This window comes from Scyliorhinus canicula, chromosome 3, assembly GCF_902713615.1.
Source record: "Scyliorhinus canicula chromosome 3, sScyCan1.1, whole genome shotgun sequence".
NCBI classification, from domain to species: Eukaryota; Metazoa; Chordata; class Chondrichthyes; order Carcharhiniformes; family Scyliorhinidae; genus Scyliorhinus; species Scyliorhinus canicula.
In genome coordinates, this window is record NC_052148.1 from 117,388,466 (window position 1) to 117,407,277 (window position 18,812).

General features: G+C 48.5%; 1 protein-coding gene across 1 annotated transcript; it reads right to left on the reverse strand.

Annotated features, from left to right (window-relative positions):
* Positions 1 to 397: 397 nt before the first annotated feature.
* Positions 398 to 1,748, reverse strand: LOC119962892 (transmembrane protein 205-like). Its single transcript, XM_038791127.1, is given in 2 exon segments — positions 398 to 1,361; positions 1,363 to 1,748. Coding segments are annotated over 2 exon segments (561 nt in total). The 5' UTR covers positions 1,650 to 1,748; the 3' UTR covers positions 398 to 1,087.
* Positions 1,749 to 18,812: the final 17,064 nt, after the last annotated feature.

Sequence of the window (18,812 nt, forward strand, 5' to 3'; positions counted from 1 at the left end):
TCTATAAGATCCCCCCTCATCCTTCTAAATTCCAACGAGTACAGTCCCAGTCTACTCAACCTCTCCTCATAATCCAACCCCTTCAGCTCTGGGATTAACCTAGTGAATCTCCTCTGCACACCCTCCAGTGCCAGTATGTCCATTCTCAGGTAAGGAGACCAAAACTGAACACAATACTCCAGGTGTGGCCTCACTAACACCTTATACAATTGCAACATAACCTCCCTAGTCTTAAACTCCATCCCTCTAGCAATGAAGGACAACATTCCATTTGCCTTCTTGTTTTTTTTTTTTTTTTTTTTTTTTTTTTTTTTTTTTTTTTTTTTTGTATCCAACCATTTAATAACAAAGCAACTCGCCTGGGCAATTGAGGGAATATCAGCACCTTAGGATATAACTCTTTTCAACTTTGTCAATTTTATCAAGCAGTTCCATGTACGATACAGACCACATTAGAGTCAGAGTAAAGCTCTCTGATCGTGTGCATTAACCGTAACTTCATTGGAATGTGCCCCACGTTTCCATTGTCTGCACTAACCATCCCCATACACTTTCTGATGGTGTTTCGAAGTCGCAAGCTGTTCTACCAGCCTGTTTTACATCACTACCCAGTGCTGATCCCTGTCAGATCCTGAGCCAAACTGAAGCTGGTGAATCAAGTCACACTTCACATAAAAGAAGGCTGGAATTGCAAAACAAGTTACAGTGAATGTTCCCAAGAGAAGATTGCAATGTCAGGGGCGTGACAACTTCATCAACACAACGTTAACTAGGGTTCTGTGCAGTGGACTCGCCCTCATAAGGAGCTGAAGTGTCAGAAATCCAGCTCATGTAGCCTCCTTACAAGTGAGGGATAGACTTGCTACCTTTGACATGACCGGGGGGGGGGGGCTGGAACAAGTCAATGCTCCACACAGTAAAAAGCTTTCAGAAGTTGGACTGCTTTCTGTTGATCACCAGTGATTGGCATAATTAAAACACAATTATCAAAATGGAGATAACACACAGGAGATGACAATGTCCACAGTATCGTGAAATCCCAAACGAAATATTTTGGCAGACTCAAGAGGAAGGTAACCGAGAATTTCTAGATAGTTTTCAGGTTGGCTGCAGTGTAAAGCAGATTGAGTCCATTACAGAAAACACAGATCAGGTTACACACCATGGAGAGGACATGGTACTTGACAAAGCGCTGGCTCAGTTTCTGATATTTAGGGTCTTTCTTCTTCAGCTTCTTGTAGAGTTCCCGGTGGCTTCCAAACCCCACCTCCTGACCCAAGTGGTGCTCATTCTCGATCTGGTGCATCTCCAACATAATCTGTGTCGTGGTTTCACTGAACCATTGGGCATTAAATGCAGAGGATCACGCAGATAAAAAACGATGTTATCTGAACAGCTTCATCATTGTTGAGTAACTCGTGTGGATGATACAAGGCATAAAGAGCCAGGTTGAGAAATGAGCCTCCCAGGACAGTGTAGAAATAGTAAGGAAACAAACTTCTTTGAACTAAGCCAAAATTATGTCTGCTAACGGTGTTAATCAGAACAAAACCCGATAACGACACCCATATCTGCATGCCCCAGGAGGTAGACAGTATAATCAGGTGGGCTGCTTTAACCAGGGCAGTAGGGTCTCCCTCTGTTGGCATTCTGGATTCTTGTCAGACTCTGCCGCCGCGGGCCTCAAACCGCCATCACTCCCACAGACGTCAGCACCCCTGTGACCCGAGCGGGGCGGGGGTCACCAGCGCCGTCTCTCCATTTGCCTTCTTAATCACCTGTTGCACCTGTAAACCAACTTTCTGTGACTCATGCACCAGCACACCCAGGTCTCTCTGCACAGCGGCATGCTTTAATATTTTATCATTTAAATAGTAATCCCGTTTGCTGTTATTCCTACCAAAATGGATAACCTCACATTTGTCAACATTGTATTCCATCTGCCAGACCCTAGCCCATTCACTTAACCTATCCAAATCCCTCTGCAGACTTCCAGTATCCTCTGCACTTTTCGCTTTACCACTCATCTTAGTGTCATCTGCAAACTTGGACACATTGCCCTTGGTCCCCAACTCCAAATCATCTATGTAAATTGCGAACAATTGTGGGCACAACACGGATCCCTGAGGGACACCACTAGCTACTGATTGCCAACCAGAGAAACACCCATTAATCCCCACTCTTTGCTTTCTATTAATTAACCAATCCTCTATCCATGCTACTACTTTACCCTTAATGCTATGCATCTTTATCTTATGCAGCAACCTTTTGTGTGGCACCTTGTCAAAGGCTTTTTGGAAATCCAGATATACCACATCCATTGGCTCCCCGTTATCTACTGCACTGGTAATGTCCTCAAAAAATTCCACTAAATTAGTTAGGCATGACCTGCCCTTTATGAACCCATGCTGCGTCTGCCCAATGGGACAATTTCTATCCAGATGACTCGCTATTTCTTCCTTGATGATAGATTCCAGCATCTTCCCTAATACCGAAGTTAAGCTCATTGGCCTATAATTTCCTGCTCTCTGCCTACCTCCTTTTTTAAACAGTGGTGTCCACCGGGACCACCCCAGAGTCTAGTGAATTTTGGTAAATCATCATTAGTGCATCTGCAATTTCCCTAGCCATTTCTTTTAGCACTCTGGGATGCATTCCATCAGGGCCAGGAGTCTTGTCTATCTTTAGCCCCATTAGCTTGCCCATCACTACCTCCTTAGTGATAACAATCCTCTCAAGGTCCTCACCTGCCATAGCCTCATTTCTATCAGTCGCTGGCATTTTATTTGTGTCTTCCACTGTGAAGACCGACCCAAAAAACCTGTTCAGTTCCTCAGCCATTTCCTCATCTCCCATTATTAAAACTCCCTTCTCATCCTCTAAAGGACCAATATTTACCTTAGCCACTCTTTTTTGTTTTATATATTTGTAAAAACTTTTGCTGTCTGTTTTTATATTCTGAGCAAGTTTATTCTCATACTCTATCTTACTCTTCTTTATAGCTTTTTTAGTAGCTTTCTGTTGCCCCCTAAAGATTTCCCAGTCCTCTAGTCTCCCACCAATCTTTGCCACTTTATATGCTTTTTCCTTCAATTTGATACTCTCCCTTATTTCCTTAGATATCCATGGTCGATTTCCCCTCTTTCTACCGTCCTTCCTTTTTGTTGGTATAAACCTTTGCTGAGCACTGTGAAAAATCGCTTGGAAGGTTCTCCACTGTTCCTCAACTGTTCCACCATAAAGTCTTTGTTCCCAGTCTACCTTAGCTAGTTCTTCTCTCATCCCATTGTAATCTCCTTTGTTTAAACACAAAACACTAGTATTTGATTTTACTTTCTCATCCTCCATCTGTATTTTAAATTCCACCATATTGTGATCACTCCTTCCGAGAGGATCCCTAACTATGTGATCATGAATCAATCCTGTCTCATTACACAGGGCAAGATCTAGGACCGCTTGTTCCCTCGTAGGTTCCATTACATACTGTTCTAGGAAACTATCGCGGATACATTCTATAAACACCTCCTCAAGGTTGCCTTGACCGACCTGGTTAAACCAATCGACATGTAAATTAAAATCCCCCATGATAACTGCTGTACTATTTCTACATGCATCAGTTATTTCTCTGTTTATTGCCTGCCCCACCATAACGTTACTATTTGGTGGCCGATAGACTACTCCTATCAGTGACTTTTTCGCCTTACTATTCCTGATTTCCACCCAAATGGATTCAACCTTATCCTCCATAGCACCGATGTCATCCCTTACTATTGCCCGGATGTCATCCTTAAATAACAGAGCAACACCTTACCATCCACTCTGTCCTTCCGAATAGTTTGATACCCTCGGATATTTAACTCCCAGTCGTGACCATCCTTTAACCATGTTTCAGTAATGGTCACTAAATCATAGTCATTCACGATGATTTGTGCCATCAACTCATTTACTTTATTCCGAATACTACGAGCATTCAGGTAAAGTACACTTATGTTGTCTTTTTTACCTTTGTTTTGAATCTTAACATCTCCAGTTTTAGTCCTTTTAGTATTACTGGGCCTATTCACTGAGCTCCCCTCAGTCACTGTACCTTGTACTGTCGCCCTTTTTGATTTTTGACGATGTCAGAGGTAGGTTCTTTACCAAGAGAGTAGTGGGGGCATGGAATGCACTGCCTGTGGAAGTAGTTGAGTCGGAAACATTAGGGACCTTCAAGCGGCTATTGGATAGGATCATGGATTATGGTAGAATAATGGAGTGTAGATTAATTGTTCTTAAGGGCAGCACGGTAGCATTGTGGATAGCACAATTGCTTCACAGCTCCAGGGTCCCGGGTTCGATTCCCGGCTTGGGGCACTGTCTGTGCGGAGTCTGCACATCCTCCCCGTGTGTGCGTGGGTTTCCTCCGGGTGCTCCGGTTTCCTCCCACAGTCCAAAGATGTGCAGGTTAGGTGGATTGGCCATGATAAATTGCCCTTAGTGTCCAAAATTGCCCTTAGTGTTGGGTGGGGTTATTGGGTTATGGGGATAGGGTGGAGGTGTTGACCTCGGGTAGGGTGCTCTTTCCAAGAGCCGGTGCAGACTCGATTGGCCGAGTGGCCTCCTTCTGCACTGTAAATTCTATGATAATCTAGGACAAAGGTTTGGCACAACATTGTGGGCCAAAGGGCCTGTTCTGTGCTGTATTTTTCTATGTTCTATGTTCTGCCAATGAGATTCCCCATTGTGGCCACCCCACACCACCGGGAAACCCGCAGACATGGGTGCGCTGCTGGCGCAACGGAGAATCCCGCCGATGGATAATCCAGCCCTAAGGCTCAACCAAATTCCTAGTCTGTTAGGATCTAAAGCACCAAACTGTCCTCACTTCTTTGCATCCATGTTGAAAATAACAAACATCCTGGACCCATAGTATGAATGCCAACTGAATATCACACAATATTAAGCCTTTGCAAATTCGGGTACATAAACATCTGTTATGTCACAGGATTTGTAACCCAGAAATCTGGATTAATGATCTGGAGGACAAAACGATAAGTCTTATCAGGTAATTAAAGAATTTCAATTCAATGAATTTAACTAGGTTAAAATTTTGTGGTAACTACAAAAGTACCAAATTGTTGTAAAATCCTACCTGCTTTATTAATACCCTCCATAAATACCCTTCAGGGAAGGAAATATTTGCATAATAGTGTGCAAGAGTGCTCTTTGTGCTTTTTTTCTTCATTTTATCCATATATCGGCAGAATAAGTCCTATATTGTGCAAATGTTTGAAAGTCCCTGTGGGGAGGGTGGGTAGATTGTGTTAGGATGACCTACCCCACATGGTCACGTCCCGTGAGCATATAAAGGAAACAATTATGGATAACGCAAATAAAATTTAAAGGATCTCCGCAAAGGGCAATTTATAATAAGAACATTTTCAGAAAAGCATAAGTATAGGGAGGTACCTGACTGGGAAGACTACAAAATAGTTGTACCGGTAACATTTAAAGTGACATACCACAGCTTTTAGAAAGCTTCACAAAGCATTTCAACCCATTAGCAATTCTTGTCACGGCGAAAATGCCAAATTAGGGAACGAGGTCACAGGAAAGGTAAGTTAAGCTGGAGGTATGATTGAGAGTCTGGGGCCAAGTAATGAACCCTCTGTTCTATGGCTGACAAAGTGAATATTATGCTACCGAGGTAGATGAGATTGGTCACCCTTTTTGACACTCCATGGTAGCCTCACCTTCCAAATGGGCAGTAGTATAGCATGTCTAAAGGGGGGGGGGGGGGGGGGGGGGGGGGGGGGGGGGGGGGTAGTTGGCCTTCATAACCACTGAGAGTGCAAAGCCATGGGTCAGATTACACCATAAATCACAAGTTGAGTCATTGGCCGGGATTCTCCCCCAACCGGCGGGGCGGGCCGTACTGGCGCCAAAGAGTGGCGTGAACCACTCCGGCGTCGGGCCGCCCGGAAGTTGTGGAATCCTCCGCACTTCCGGGGGCTAGACCAGCACATGAATGGTTGGCATCGCACCAACGGCGCCGAAGGGCCTCTGCAGGCCATGTTGGCGAATGCACGGGAGCGCCAGCGTGTTGTGGCGCATGCACAGAACCGCTGACGTGATTGCTGCGCATGCGCAGGGGGTTTCTTCTCTGCGCCGGCCATGGCGGAGCTTTACAGAGGCTGGCATTATATTAATATTATATTTATATTATGGTTTGGATCAGGTATAACAGATCAGTTTTTAAGCTTTGTTATGCACCAGGCCTGAGATGCATGCCCTTTGGGAAGTGTGATGCCCTGGCACTGTTGCTGCCACCTGGGTACCCTGGCGGAGCCAGTCTGGCACCCTGGCAGTGCTGCCTGTGTGCCTGCATGGCACTGCAAGTATGCCCAGGTGGCACTGCCAGCTGGAAGGGGTACTGCCAGGGTGCCAGTTTGGAGCTGCTGGGGTGCCAAGCTTGCATTTTATGCGTATGTGTGTTCGGGCCGGGGTTGCCCTGTGTGGGTATTGTGGGGGGGGGGGGGGGGGGGGGGGAGGTTGGGATTTTTTTTGTGGGCCTCAGAGATCGGGATGCCATTTTTAAATGGTACCCCCCTCCACCCCATGCAGGGTAGCTGGATTGGCCACACTAAATTGCCCCATCAGAGACCCCCATGATCAGAGAGACCCTCCCAACAGAGACCCGCATATCAGAGACCCCCCCCCACCATAGCAGGGACCCCCGATCAGAGATCCTCCCATATCAAAGACCCCCCCCCCAATAGGGAGCTTCCCAATATCAGAGACCTCCATCAGAGATCCACCATATCAGAGATGCCCCCACCAGAGACCCCCCCATATTAGCGACCCTCCATAAGAGGCCCCCCAATAACAGAAACACACAATCTCAGTGACCCCCATCTCAGAGAGCCCCCCATATCAGACACCCCCCCATATCATATACCCTCCAACACAGCACCCAACCCCACCCGCATCAGTCACCCCTGCCTGGAAACTAGAGAGCAGTCCAGGCAGAAACAGTGAAAAATCACTGCTTTTTAACTCACCTATCCCTTACACCTGCTGCCTCAGAAGTGTTGAAAGCAGCAGCTGTAACTTCATACAAAGCTAAATCCACATCCAAAGCTTTAAACCCCCCATCCACCCGATCCTTTCATCTGCAAGCTTTTAGTAGGCTGTAATTGAAAGGGTAATAGCGTCCAGGCATCTGGATTGTTTATTTTCATTTCCCTCATGCTTGAATGCATCTCAAGTACCCTGCTTTGAACCGAACCACAACATTTATAAACATATAGGAGTTAAGTGCTTTCACTTCTTTTTTTTGTCAGCAGAAAGCATTTAACTGCTTTTGATGTGGTCAGAGGCTGTCAATCATAGCTAGATGTATATTAAAATTCCTCCCATTGCATTCATGCCCTTAAGGCTACACTCCATATTTCACTTGTGGGACCACCTCTTTCCGCTGCCGTCTCATGACAATGCAACACATCTTTCCTTCTTTCCCTCTTTTCCACTAAGTTCTCAAATGTAGCTTTCAAAAGTCTTGATGGACACCTTCACTCATGATCAACCATTGTTGAACTTTTCACAGCACAATGTTCAAAATCATCTCAACGCCACCAGCAGCCACACCTTCCCTTTAAGAGGTACAGGCTAACTTCAAATAGGGGTAGGAACTCATTGGCCAGGATTCTCCGATCCCCTGCCAGGTCGGAGAATTGCTTGGGGGGGGGGCACGAGAATGGCGCCACACCGCCCGGATGCCAGCCCGCCAATTCTCCAGCGCCAATTCTCGTGCACCTGCGGGATTGCCACCGGGCAGGTCGGGGCCATTGAAAGAGCCCCCCGGCAATTCTCCGAGCTGAGTGCCTGCCGAGTTCGGCCGAGTCCCACCGGCGTGGGTTATGTATGGTCACACCCGGCAGAATCTCGGAGTTCTGTCTGCAGGGGCCATCCTGGTGGGGGCGGGGGGATCCAACTCCTGAGGGGGACTCCACAGTGGCCTGGCACACGATTGGGACCTACCGATCGGCGGGCGGACTATTTCCGTGGGGGGGGGGCCTATGTTCCTCCGCGTCGGACCCCTGTAGGGCTCCGCCATATTGCCCGGGGGTCGGCGCGGAGACGGGAACCCACGCGCACGTGCGAACTTGCGTCAGTTGTGGCGGGCCAGCTTTCGAGCGCAGGAACAGCGGACACCACACCGGCGCCATACTCGCCCCCTGGGAAGGGGTGAATATCTGGGTCTGGAGGCCTGTTGACGCTGGAGTGGCTCGCGCCGCTTTTGACACTGTCGTCAGAACTTGACCATGGGATCGGAGAATCCCGGCCAATTGTATTATGGTTGTCTTGTGACGCAATGGGTAACATCCCTGTCTCCAGAAGCTTTGGGTTTGAGTGCCATCCCAGGACTTGATGACCAAGGATGTGTGTTAATAGCATGGTCAACAGGTTAAGTATCAACCTAGAAAATGCTTCCATCATGTCAATGGCAGGCATAAAGTGTGAGAGAGATTCTTGGTCAACCATGCTTGGTGTTGAGTGGTGCCCTAAAGCTTTAAGCATCTGGTGACAGGCTATAGCGATCTGTTCCAGGAAAAACTCTCTATGGAATAAGATGAAAATTTGCCTCGTGCATCACTAGGAGAGAAAAAACAACTCACTCTATTTAGTCTCCTGCTGATGCATGCAGCCACAGGGAGTGCAGGCACAACACAGCAATCATCGAAATAAGTAAACTGCACAAAATTGGCATCCTGCCTGCAATGCAATCAACAGGCACAGGTTAATCATGTATCCTGATCCCTGAGCCAATTTTTAGAACTTATCTGAATTAACTCCCTGAGATTTCTTGCCATGACTCAATCAGGTACATTTTTGTTCCATAAAAACATGTAATCTACATTCAATCTAACCCTCGTAATTGCAGATTTACAATGAGCAATCACAATTTAATGTGACGCACAACCGAGAGGACCCAGGAAGCCTGTATAGACCTGCACAGAATAACATAGATTGAGACTGAACAATAGTACATCCAGTGATTGAGACCACAAGTTGCCATGAATCCAGGGTGAAACCTGGAAAGTTAGAAGGATCTAAACTTTGAGGCATTTGGAATATGTTCATTTGAAGTGAGCAATCCATCAGAAGTCACAGATATCTGTTGTATTCCCCAATGTGACAGCCATATGAGGAGGGGTGAAATGACTCCCCTATTCTCCCATTCCAGATTCGACTGTTACATGGGTTTTGGGGAATGTAGAGAAGATCTGCTTCAACAATACTGTAGGAATGCCATTATGTTTCCAATTTGAAGGATTAGTCAGGCAGTTTTTCTGAGGTTTAATCAAAAAACAGGATAAGTTTATTGAAACTACTTTCGTAATTAAAAAAGTCTGAGTAAATCTCACACCATTCATACATTACGCACACTCGCTCTCACAGACACTCACATTGTCTCTCACACTCACTGACCTGGGCCCATACTCATACAATAACACACACTCATCTGAGCCCACTCACACACACAATCACACACTCAACTGGGCCCACACTCACACACGACTCACCTGGGCCCACACACTCACATGCACACACTCAAACACACTCACACACGCTCACCTGGGCCCACACACTCACATACACTCACCTGAGCCAACACACTCACTCCCACACACAGTTACATTGTCTGTCACACTCACACACCCTCACCTGGACCATACTCACACACTCACAATCACACACTCATCTGGGCCCACTCACACACACTCAACTGGGCCCATTCACACTCAAATACACACACACACACACTCACTTGGACCCATACACTCACACTCACACATACTCATACACGTTCACCTGGGCCCACACACTCACCTAGGCCCACGTACTCACAGACATACTCACACACAGTCACCTAGGTTGACACACACACACCGGCACTCACACTCACACACACACATGTGCACACTAATACACACATGGACCCGCTCACAAACACTCACATTCACCTGGGCCCACACTCACAACATACTCACACACACTCCCCTGGGTCCACAGACATACTCACAACACACACACAGATGGAAAAGTAAGTGGAGAGGCATAAAGATTGTTTAGATTTGGTAGAGAAGATTAAACGAAGGAGTGTACCTTTAGCTGTCCATGGCTGAGCTCAATGTGGTGATACCAAGTTATGGCCAGTTGCCTTCCTGGGTGTAGTAGTATGAAGGAAATTTCCACATTTTATTCCCAAAAGATCTGAGTTTGGAGTAGCAGTGGTTAGCACTGCTGTCTCACAGCACCAGAGCCCTGGGGTCAATTCCAGCCTTTGGTGACTGTATGGAGTTTGCACTTTCTCCCTGTGTCTGTGTGGGTTCCTCCAGGTGCTCCGGTTTCCTCCCACAGTCCAAAGATGTGCAGGTTAGGTGGATTGGCCATGCTAAATTGCCCCTTAGTGCCCAGGGGTGTGTAGGTTAGGTCAAGGGTTTATTGGGACAGGCAACTGGGCTTGAGTGCAGTGGCCTTTCAGAGAGTCAGTGCAGACCCAATGGGCTGAATGGCCTCCTTCTGCACTGTAGGGATTTTATGATTCTATTCTATGATCGCCATTCCCTGGCGGGTTTCTTTGCAAATCCAGACACAATAATGGTAAATCTACCATTTTGAGACTTAGTGTGGTGGTGGGTGGCTTCAGCGGTGCCTTTCCTTTGGCCAGAATGGTGGGATCCCATTCCAGATTCTGTACTTGGAACCTCATTAATTATGCACAGGTGAGTTCTCCTCCAAGTCAGCTGGCAGCCTGGCAGCGGATTTGTTGGCCTGCAATCGGGTGGCGGGTCCGAACGCCACAGTGTCACATTTGAATTCCAGCCCAACAGACACATATCGCTCTTTCCAGTCTACATATCTTCACCAGACCGTGCCAGATGTCAGCAACCCTGGGGGAAAATGTTAGCAGCCTCAAGATTCAACCACCCTCCCTATGGGGCAACCACTTGCGAGGTGCCCCTGCCCTACTTGCAGCTTTCCTCCCCTCATTCCTCTTTTTGTCTTCCCTTGGTCTTCTTCAACGATCTCCTTGTCCATCTGCCTGCCATTATGAGCTCCCCCTTCCTTCCACACTGCCCTCCCTTGTCTTCATCTGGCCGCCTTCCCCACCCCTGCCTCACACCTCACTCTGTTCCTGGTCGAACTTTGGATATTTGTAATGGTGGCGATATGAGCCCCTCAGCACAGTGTTGTCCATATTGGCATTGATTTGTGGCACCAGTGAGAAAGAGACCCCTGTACTCCCCAACCCCAGGCACAGTACTAATCAAGACAGTAACAAGAGGGTCCATGAGTCCAACAGCATGGTGCTGTCAATGAAGACCAGCTCAGCATGGAAGAACAGTGCATCAGGAGCAGTGCATCACCATGGTAGTGCGGCACTCAACCTGAGGAATCTTGTGAACTGAGGCCTGCTTTGTGTATGCCATTAATTAGCAATCGGGTTAAAGACCAACATAATTTCACACTGACGTGACGCAAGATTGGAAGGCCTGACGGGGAGCCAGCGGGCAGCTCTTTTTTAAAAATATAAATTTAGAGTCCCCAATTCATTCATTCCAATTAAGGGGCAATTTAGCGTGGCCAATCCACCTACCCTGCACATCATTTGGGTTAGGGGGGTGAAACCCACGCAAACACAGGGAAAATGTGCAAACTCCACACGGACAGTGACCCAGAGCCGGCATTGAACCTGGGGCTCGGCGCCGTGAGGCAGCAGTGCTGACCACTTCGCTACCGTGCTGCCCTTACAGGCAGCTCTTTTTTTTTTAGAAAATATTTTATTGAAGCATTTGTAATTTTCACAGTTTACGGTTTAACATTTCAACATTCCATAAACAATTGCACGGGCCGACGCACGCAAAAACCCTAAAAACAACATCCCTACTACCCCCGCCCTATTTCCTAATTACCCGTGTACTAAGTTCCCTGTCCTTGTCTTACACTACAATGCCTCCCATTCTCCCCCCCCCCCCCCCCCCCCCCCCCCTTACTGCTGCCATTCAATTTTTCTTGAAGAAGTCGATGAACCTCTGGGCGAACCCCTGAATCGATCCTCCCAAGGCAAACTTAATCTTTTCCAGCTTGAGAAACCCTGCCATGTCGCTGACCCACACTCCTGACTTTGGGGGTTCCGAGTCTCTCCATCCCAGCCAAATCCGTCTCCGGGCCACCGGGGAGGGGAAGGCCAGAACATCGGCCTCCCTCCTCCCCTGGGCCCCCGGATCTTCTGATTCCCCAAATATTGCCAGTTCTGGACTCGGAGTTACCCTCCCTTCCAGGATGTCTGACATAACGTCTGCAAATCCCTGCCAGAATTCCCTAAGAATGCCCAGAACATATGTACATGATTCGCCGGGTTTCCCCCACAACGTCCGCACCTATCCTCCACTTCCTCAAAAATCCTGCTCATCCGGGCTACAGCCATGTGGACCCTATGAACCACCTTGAACTGGATCAGGCTAAGTCTGGCACAAGACAAGAATGAATTAACTCTCTTCAAAGCCTTTTCCCTAATTCTATTTCCAACTCTCCTCCCAGCTCCTCTTCCTACTTCCTCATCACCTCCCCGATAGGGACCCCTTCCCACTCCATCAACTCCTTATATATCTCCAAGACCTTCCCATCCCCAACCCCCATTTTTGACATTACCTTATCCTGTAGTCCCCTCAGGGGGAGGCGAGGAAAGCTTGGAACCTGCCTCTGGTCCTGTATCTGTAGGTAGCGAAACCCATTCCCACCCGGCAACTCAAACTCCTCCTCCAATGCCTCCAGGCTCGGGAATCCCTCCTGAATGAAGAGATACCCAGATCTCTCAATCCCTGCCCACTGCCATCTCCTTAAGCTTCCATCCAGCACCCCCCCCTCCCCCCCACCCCCCGGAACAAAACGATGATTGTCACAGATCGGTGACTATTCTGACGCCCCCTCCACTCTCATGTGTTGTCTCCATTGTCCCCACACCCTCAGGGCTGCCACTACCACTGGGCTTGTGGAGTACCAAGCCGGAGAGAACGGCAGGGGTGCCGTCAATAAAGCCTCCAAACTTGTACCCTTACAGGATGCCGCCTCTACTTGTTCCCAAACCGACCCCTCCCCCACTACCCACTTGCTGACCATCGAAATGTTGGCCGCCCAGTAATAATTAATAAAACTCGGGAAGGCCAAGCCCCTCTCCCCGCGGCCCCATTCCAGGAGTGCCTGCTTCACCCTCGGGGGTTTTACCAGCCCATACAAAACCCGAGATCGCCGCATTCAGTTTCCTAAAAAAAGGCATTCAGGACAAAAATCGGGAGACATTGAAAAAAAACCATCAGTCTCGGGAGGACTGTCATCTTTACCGTCTGCACCCTCCCCTCCAGTGTCAGCGGGAGCATGTACAACATGCAGACATCCCTTTTCATCTGCTCGACCGCTTTACCCAGATTTAACTTGTGGAGTTGTCCCCAATCCTTAGCCACCTGGATCCCCAGATACCTAAAGCTCCTCCCCTCCACGTTAAAAGGTAACTCCCTCAGTCTCCTTTCCTGCCCCCGTGCCTGAATCGCAAACACCTCGCTCTTTCCCAAGTTTAACCTGTAGCCTGAGAACCGCCCAAATTCTTCCAGTGTCTCCATAATTCCAGCCATCCCCCAGCGGGTCGGTGATACAAAGCAGTAATTTCTCCACGTAGAGGAAGACACTGTGCTCCACCCCCCACATCCCCCCCCCCCCCCCCCCCCCCCCCCCTCCCCCCCCCTCACTATCCCTCACGGGTCATTGCCAAGGGCTCCATGGCCAGGGCAAACAGTAGTGGGGAGAGCGGGCTACTACCACATCAACCTCGCGCCCCTCTGCTAGCATCATTATAACATTCAGGAGCCGTTTAATATTGGACGTCAGGTGCCTACCCTTCACAAGTCACTTCTGGTCCTCCCCGATTACCTTCGGGACACAATCCTCAATACGTGTGGCCAAGATCTTTACCAGCAATTTAGCGTCTACGTTCAAGAGGGAAATCGGCCTGTACGATCCACAGCTCTCCGGGTCTTTGTCCAGCTTCAAGATGAGAGAGATCGATGTCTGTGGTAACGTTGGGGGGAGCACTCCCAGCTCCTTAGACTCGTTAAAGGCCTTAACCAGGAGCGGCCCCAGTAACCCAGGAAACGTTTTATAAAACTCCACTGGGTATCCCGGGACCTTACCTGATTGCATCGCCCCTCAACCCGTCTATCACCTCCCCGAGCCCAATCGGGCCCACCAGGTATTCCACCAGCTCCTTCGGGAACTCCAGCCTCTCTAAAAATTGCTTCATACCCTCTTCCCTGGCTGGGGGTTCCGATTCATAGAGTTGACTATAGAATTCGCGAAACACATTATTTATCGCCCCCAGGTCCACCACTACCTTCCCCCTCATATCCTTTACTTTCCCACTTTCTGTCGCCACCTGCTGCTTCCTCAGTTGATGTGCTAACATCCTACTGGCTTTCTCCCCATGCTCGTATATTGCCCCTTTCACCCTCCTCAACTGCCCTTCTGCCTTACCTGTGGACAGGAGACCAAATTCCATTTGGAGTCTCTGACGCTCCTTCAGGTGCTCCTCGTCCGGAGACTCTGCATATCTCCTGTCCACCTGTAAGATTTCACCTACCAGCCTGTCCAACTCCACCCGTTCAGTCTTCTCTCTGTGGGCCCGAATCAAAATAAATTCCCCTCTGATAGCCGCCTTCAATGCTTCCCAAACCATCACTGCCGCGGTCTCTCCCATGTCATTACTCTTTATGTACCCCCAAATAGCCTCCCTCACACCCGCGAACAGCGTTTTGTCAAGTATGAAAAAGTCTATCCTGGAATATACCTTGTGCACATGGGAGTAGAATGAATACTCCTTGCTCCTTGGCCTCCCAAATCTCCACGAATCCTGCCCCCCCATGAACATCACAAACCCCCGTAGTTCTTTCGCCATTGCTGATACTTTTCCCTACCTGGAACGCGACAGGTCTAGCCTCGGGTCCAGAACTATATTAAAATCCCCCCTATAATCAGCCGGTGCAAGTCGAGGTCCGGAATCTTCCACAGCACCCTCCTGACAAACGCAACATCATCCCAGTTTGGGGCGTATATACAGACCAACACCACTGCCATTCTGCCCAGCTTCCCACTTACCAAATAAATCTACTCCCTGGGTCTGCCTCTATCTTTTCCACCTTGAATGCCACCTTATTATTAGCCAGGATTGCCACCCCCTTGTTTTAAAGTACAATCCCGAATGGAACACCTGTCCGACCCATCCCTTCTTCAGTTGAACTTGGTCTCCCAGTTTCAAGTGCGTCTCTTGCTACCGTCATCTGCTCTCCCCCCTCCAAACCCTCCCTTAACAAAATATTATCTATTCTAACATCCTCAAGCAGGACCAAATAAGAAAGACTGGACAAAGAAAAAGGAATTATACATGTAAAAACTCAAACAGCTTTTTAAACATCGCAACTTAAATTACAGTGTTAAAAGACTAAGGGTTTTTAAAAGGGCAACACATAACTTCTAACTCAGTTCTCCACAGTCAAGGTTTAAGATCCTTGTTTGTCTACCAAGTTTTGGCCTTCATGAAGCGCGCCACGTCCTCCGTCGAGCTAAAGTACAGTTCCTGACACTCATAGGTCTCCCAAAGAAAGGCCGTGTAAAGCAGACCAAACTTTATTTGCTTCTCGTAAAGGGCCGCCTTGACTTTATTAAACACGCCCTCCTCCTTGCGAGTTCTGCTCCCAAGTTCTGGCACACCCGGATCTCAGAATCTTCCCACATGCACCGTTTCATCTGCCTGGCCCACCTCATGCTGCGTTCCTTATCTAGGAACTGATGCAGCCGTACCGCCATCACCCTTGGGGGCTCACTCCCCTGGGGTTTACGCATAAGCGCCCTATTGGCCCGGCCCACCTCCAATGGCTTGGGGAATGAACCTTCCCCTATCAGCTTCTCTAGCATGTTCCCCACATATGCACCGGCATCCGATCCTTCCTTCCCCTCTGGTAGACCAACGATCCGGATATTCTGACTCTGAGAACAGTTCTCCAAGTCCTCCCCTTCTCCAGCAGCCATTTCTGTTGGTCGTGTAGCATCCCGATCTCCATTGCCATCGCAGTGGACTGCTCCTCATGCTCCCCATCAGCTCCTCCAACTTCTGGATCGCCTGCCCCTGGGTCGTCAATCACTCCTCCACACGGTCAACCACCGCCCTGATCAAGTCCACCGCCCGGGCCAGGTCCTCCGCACACTCCTTGCAATGTTGAGTAAACTTGTCAGTCAAGAAGTCAACCAACTGGTCCATCGACCATTGAGCTGGCGAGGTTGAACCCTGCTTCCCCGCCATTGCCTCCTTCAAACTCTGATCCTCGCTTCCAACCAACTTTTGATTTCTCCTTTTCCGATTTTTCCTCGGGCGCAACTCCATAAACTATGGGGTCACCGCCTTCTCCTCTTGATTTTATACTTTTATTTTGAAAAATTCCTGCGGAAATCCAGCTTAAAAGCCACAAAAAGACCACCAAGAGCGGGAGCTGTCAAATGTGCGAACTTTCACTCCATGGCCTCCACCGGAAGTCCAGGCAGCTCTTTTAATGAGAATTCATGAGATACAAATGAATGAAAATGGCATTCGCATCACCAGCCAGCAGGAAGACTGACCTGCCATTAACTTGACATTGGGAGAATTACCACGTGATTTTACACCAGCAAGTTTCTGACTTGCCTTCAACACAGGGGGATGGGAGAATTTGCTCAATACTTCTGAGAGAGAGACGGACAGACAGAGAGCAACAGCTTCATCCTGTCTCAGTATAGCACGAACTTGATCTCGCTCCTGTTTGGTAAAGATCCCTTAAACTCTTAAAGTACCCTGCTAGTTGAATGTTCTCGGGAAATTATATTAGTCTATGTTTGTTGTCGTCATTGTTTCAGAACAGGTAAATATATTTTGATGTCTCATCTCAAAAACATTTGCAATGTTTCAAAATAGTGTACAGCCAATGGGAGATGTGGGCCGGGATTCTCTGACCCCTTCTGCCGGGTCGTAGAATTCCCGGGGGGAGGCATGAATCTCACCCCGCCGCCGTGATGCTGGCTGCCCTATTCTCAGGTGCCGTTTTTCGGGCAGCGACGGGATTCCCACCACGCTGCCCCCCCCCCCCCCGGCAATTCTCCGGGCCCCAGTTTTGGCGGTGTGAATTACTCACCTCATGCACGACGGGACCTGGCAGGTAAGTGTACGGAGGCAGTCCTCAGGGGGGCACGGGGGGATCCGACCGTGGGGTAGGGGGCCCCATGGTACCTGGCCCGTGACTGGGGCCTACCGATCTGCAGGCGGGCTTGTTCCGTGGGGGGACTTCTTTCCTCCATGCCGGACCCCTGTAGGGCTCCGCCATATTGCCTGGGGAACGGCACGGAGAAGAGAACCCCTGTGCATGCGCGGAAATACACCGGCCAGTCTGCGCATGCGCGGAAATAAGCCGGCCGTTCCGCACATGCACAAGATCATGCCGGCTGTTCCACCACATGCGCGAATCCGCGCCTGCCCTTCGGCGCTGGCTGGTGCAGCACCAACCCCTCCAGCGTCCACCTAGCCCCCGACAGTTCGGAGAATTTCTCACTTTCAGGGGCTGTTGATGCCGGAGTGGTTGGTGCCGGTTTTCCCACCGGCCTGTGGACTTAGTCCCCAGAAGGGAGAATCCCGGCAAATGATTTTTAAATATTCAGCCAGAAAAGAATAAATGAGGAGTACAACCTCGGAACACTCTGATATTGGAGTTCATACCAATGTGCAATTCCACAGCAGTGTTGACCAAATTTTGTTTGATAATGCTCCTTGAGACATTTTGTTACATTGAAAGCGTTACATAAATGCACTATTTGTTGTTGTTATTATGTGGTCGCTTAGCTGTGCTTGGACACAAACTCCATTTAACAGTAATCATCCAACAAATAGTTTTACAACAGTCACATTTGGAGTGAGATGTTTATCATTAATTTAAATGGAAGAGAATTGAGCAGGTTCCTCTGCAAGCACTCTCTGACTCCCCCAGTTGTCCCATACTCTTTGCCCCCAGAGGCTCCTATGCACCTACATTTCATCTACTTTGTATTCAACATATGCTTCTAGCCCCTGCTGGAAATAGGTGGGAGCTTCATTCCCAGATGTTAATGGAGGATAAATAGCATAATTTAGATTGCACCACAATTTTAGGCCATTTATGCCGATTTTAAATGGATCATAATTACTCCCAAGCACAAGAAGTGCTCAGCTGCATCTGAAGAAAGCTTTTAAAATTTAAAGAACCAAAAGACCGTATAATGGAGGTTTAAGAGCTATCATTAGCATTTCTGCACTTCTGTTCTGCTCCTTGTCTTCTGTAACCATTTAGTTGCTGATAAAACTCTGTACTCATTTCAGCCATTGTATATATTTTGTAATGGTTTTGGACGTGTGAACAATTACCTGCAGAAATTTTGCAATTTTGATGTTTTGAGCAGTAAGACAACGAATGATGATAGGCATCTGTCACTATAGTTATCCAGTTGTATGAGTTTGGTTATCTCAGTGGTTGGATGGCTGGTACGTGATGCAGAATGTCGCCAACTGTCCGGGTTCAATTCCCTTCCAGCTGAGGTTATCCATGAAGTCCCCATCTTCTCGACCTTACCCCTCGCCTGAGGTGTGGTGACCCTCAGGTTGAATCACCACCAGTCAGCTCTCTCTCAAAAAGGGGAGAGCAGCCTAAGGTCGTCGGGGAGCA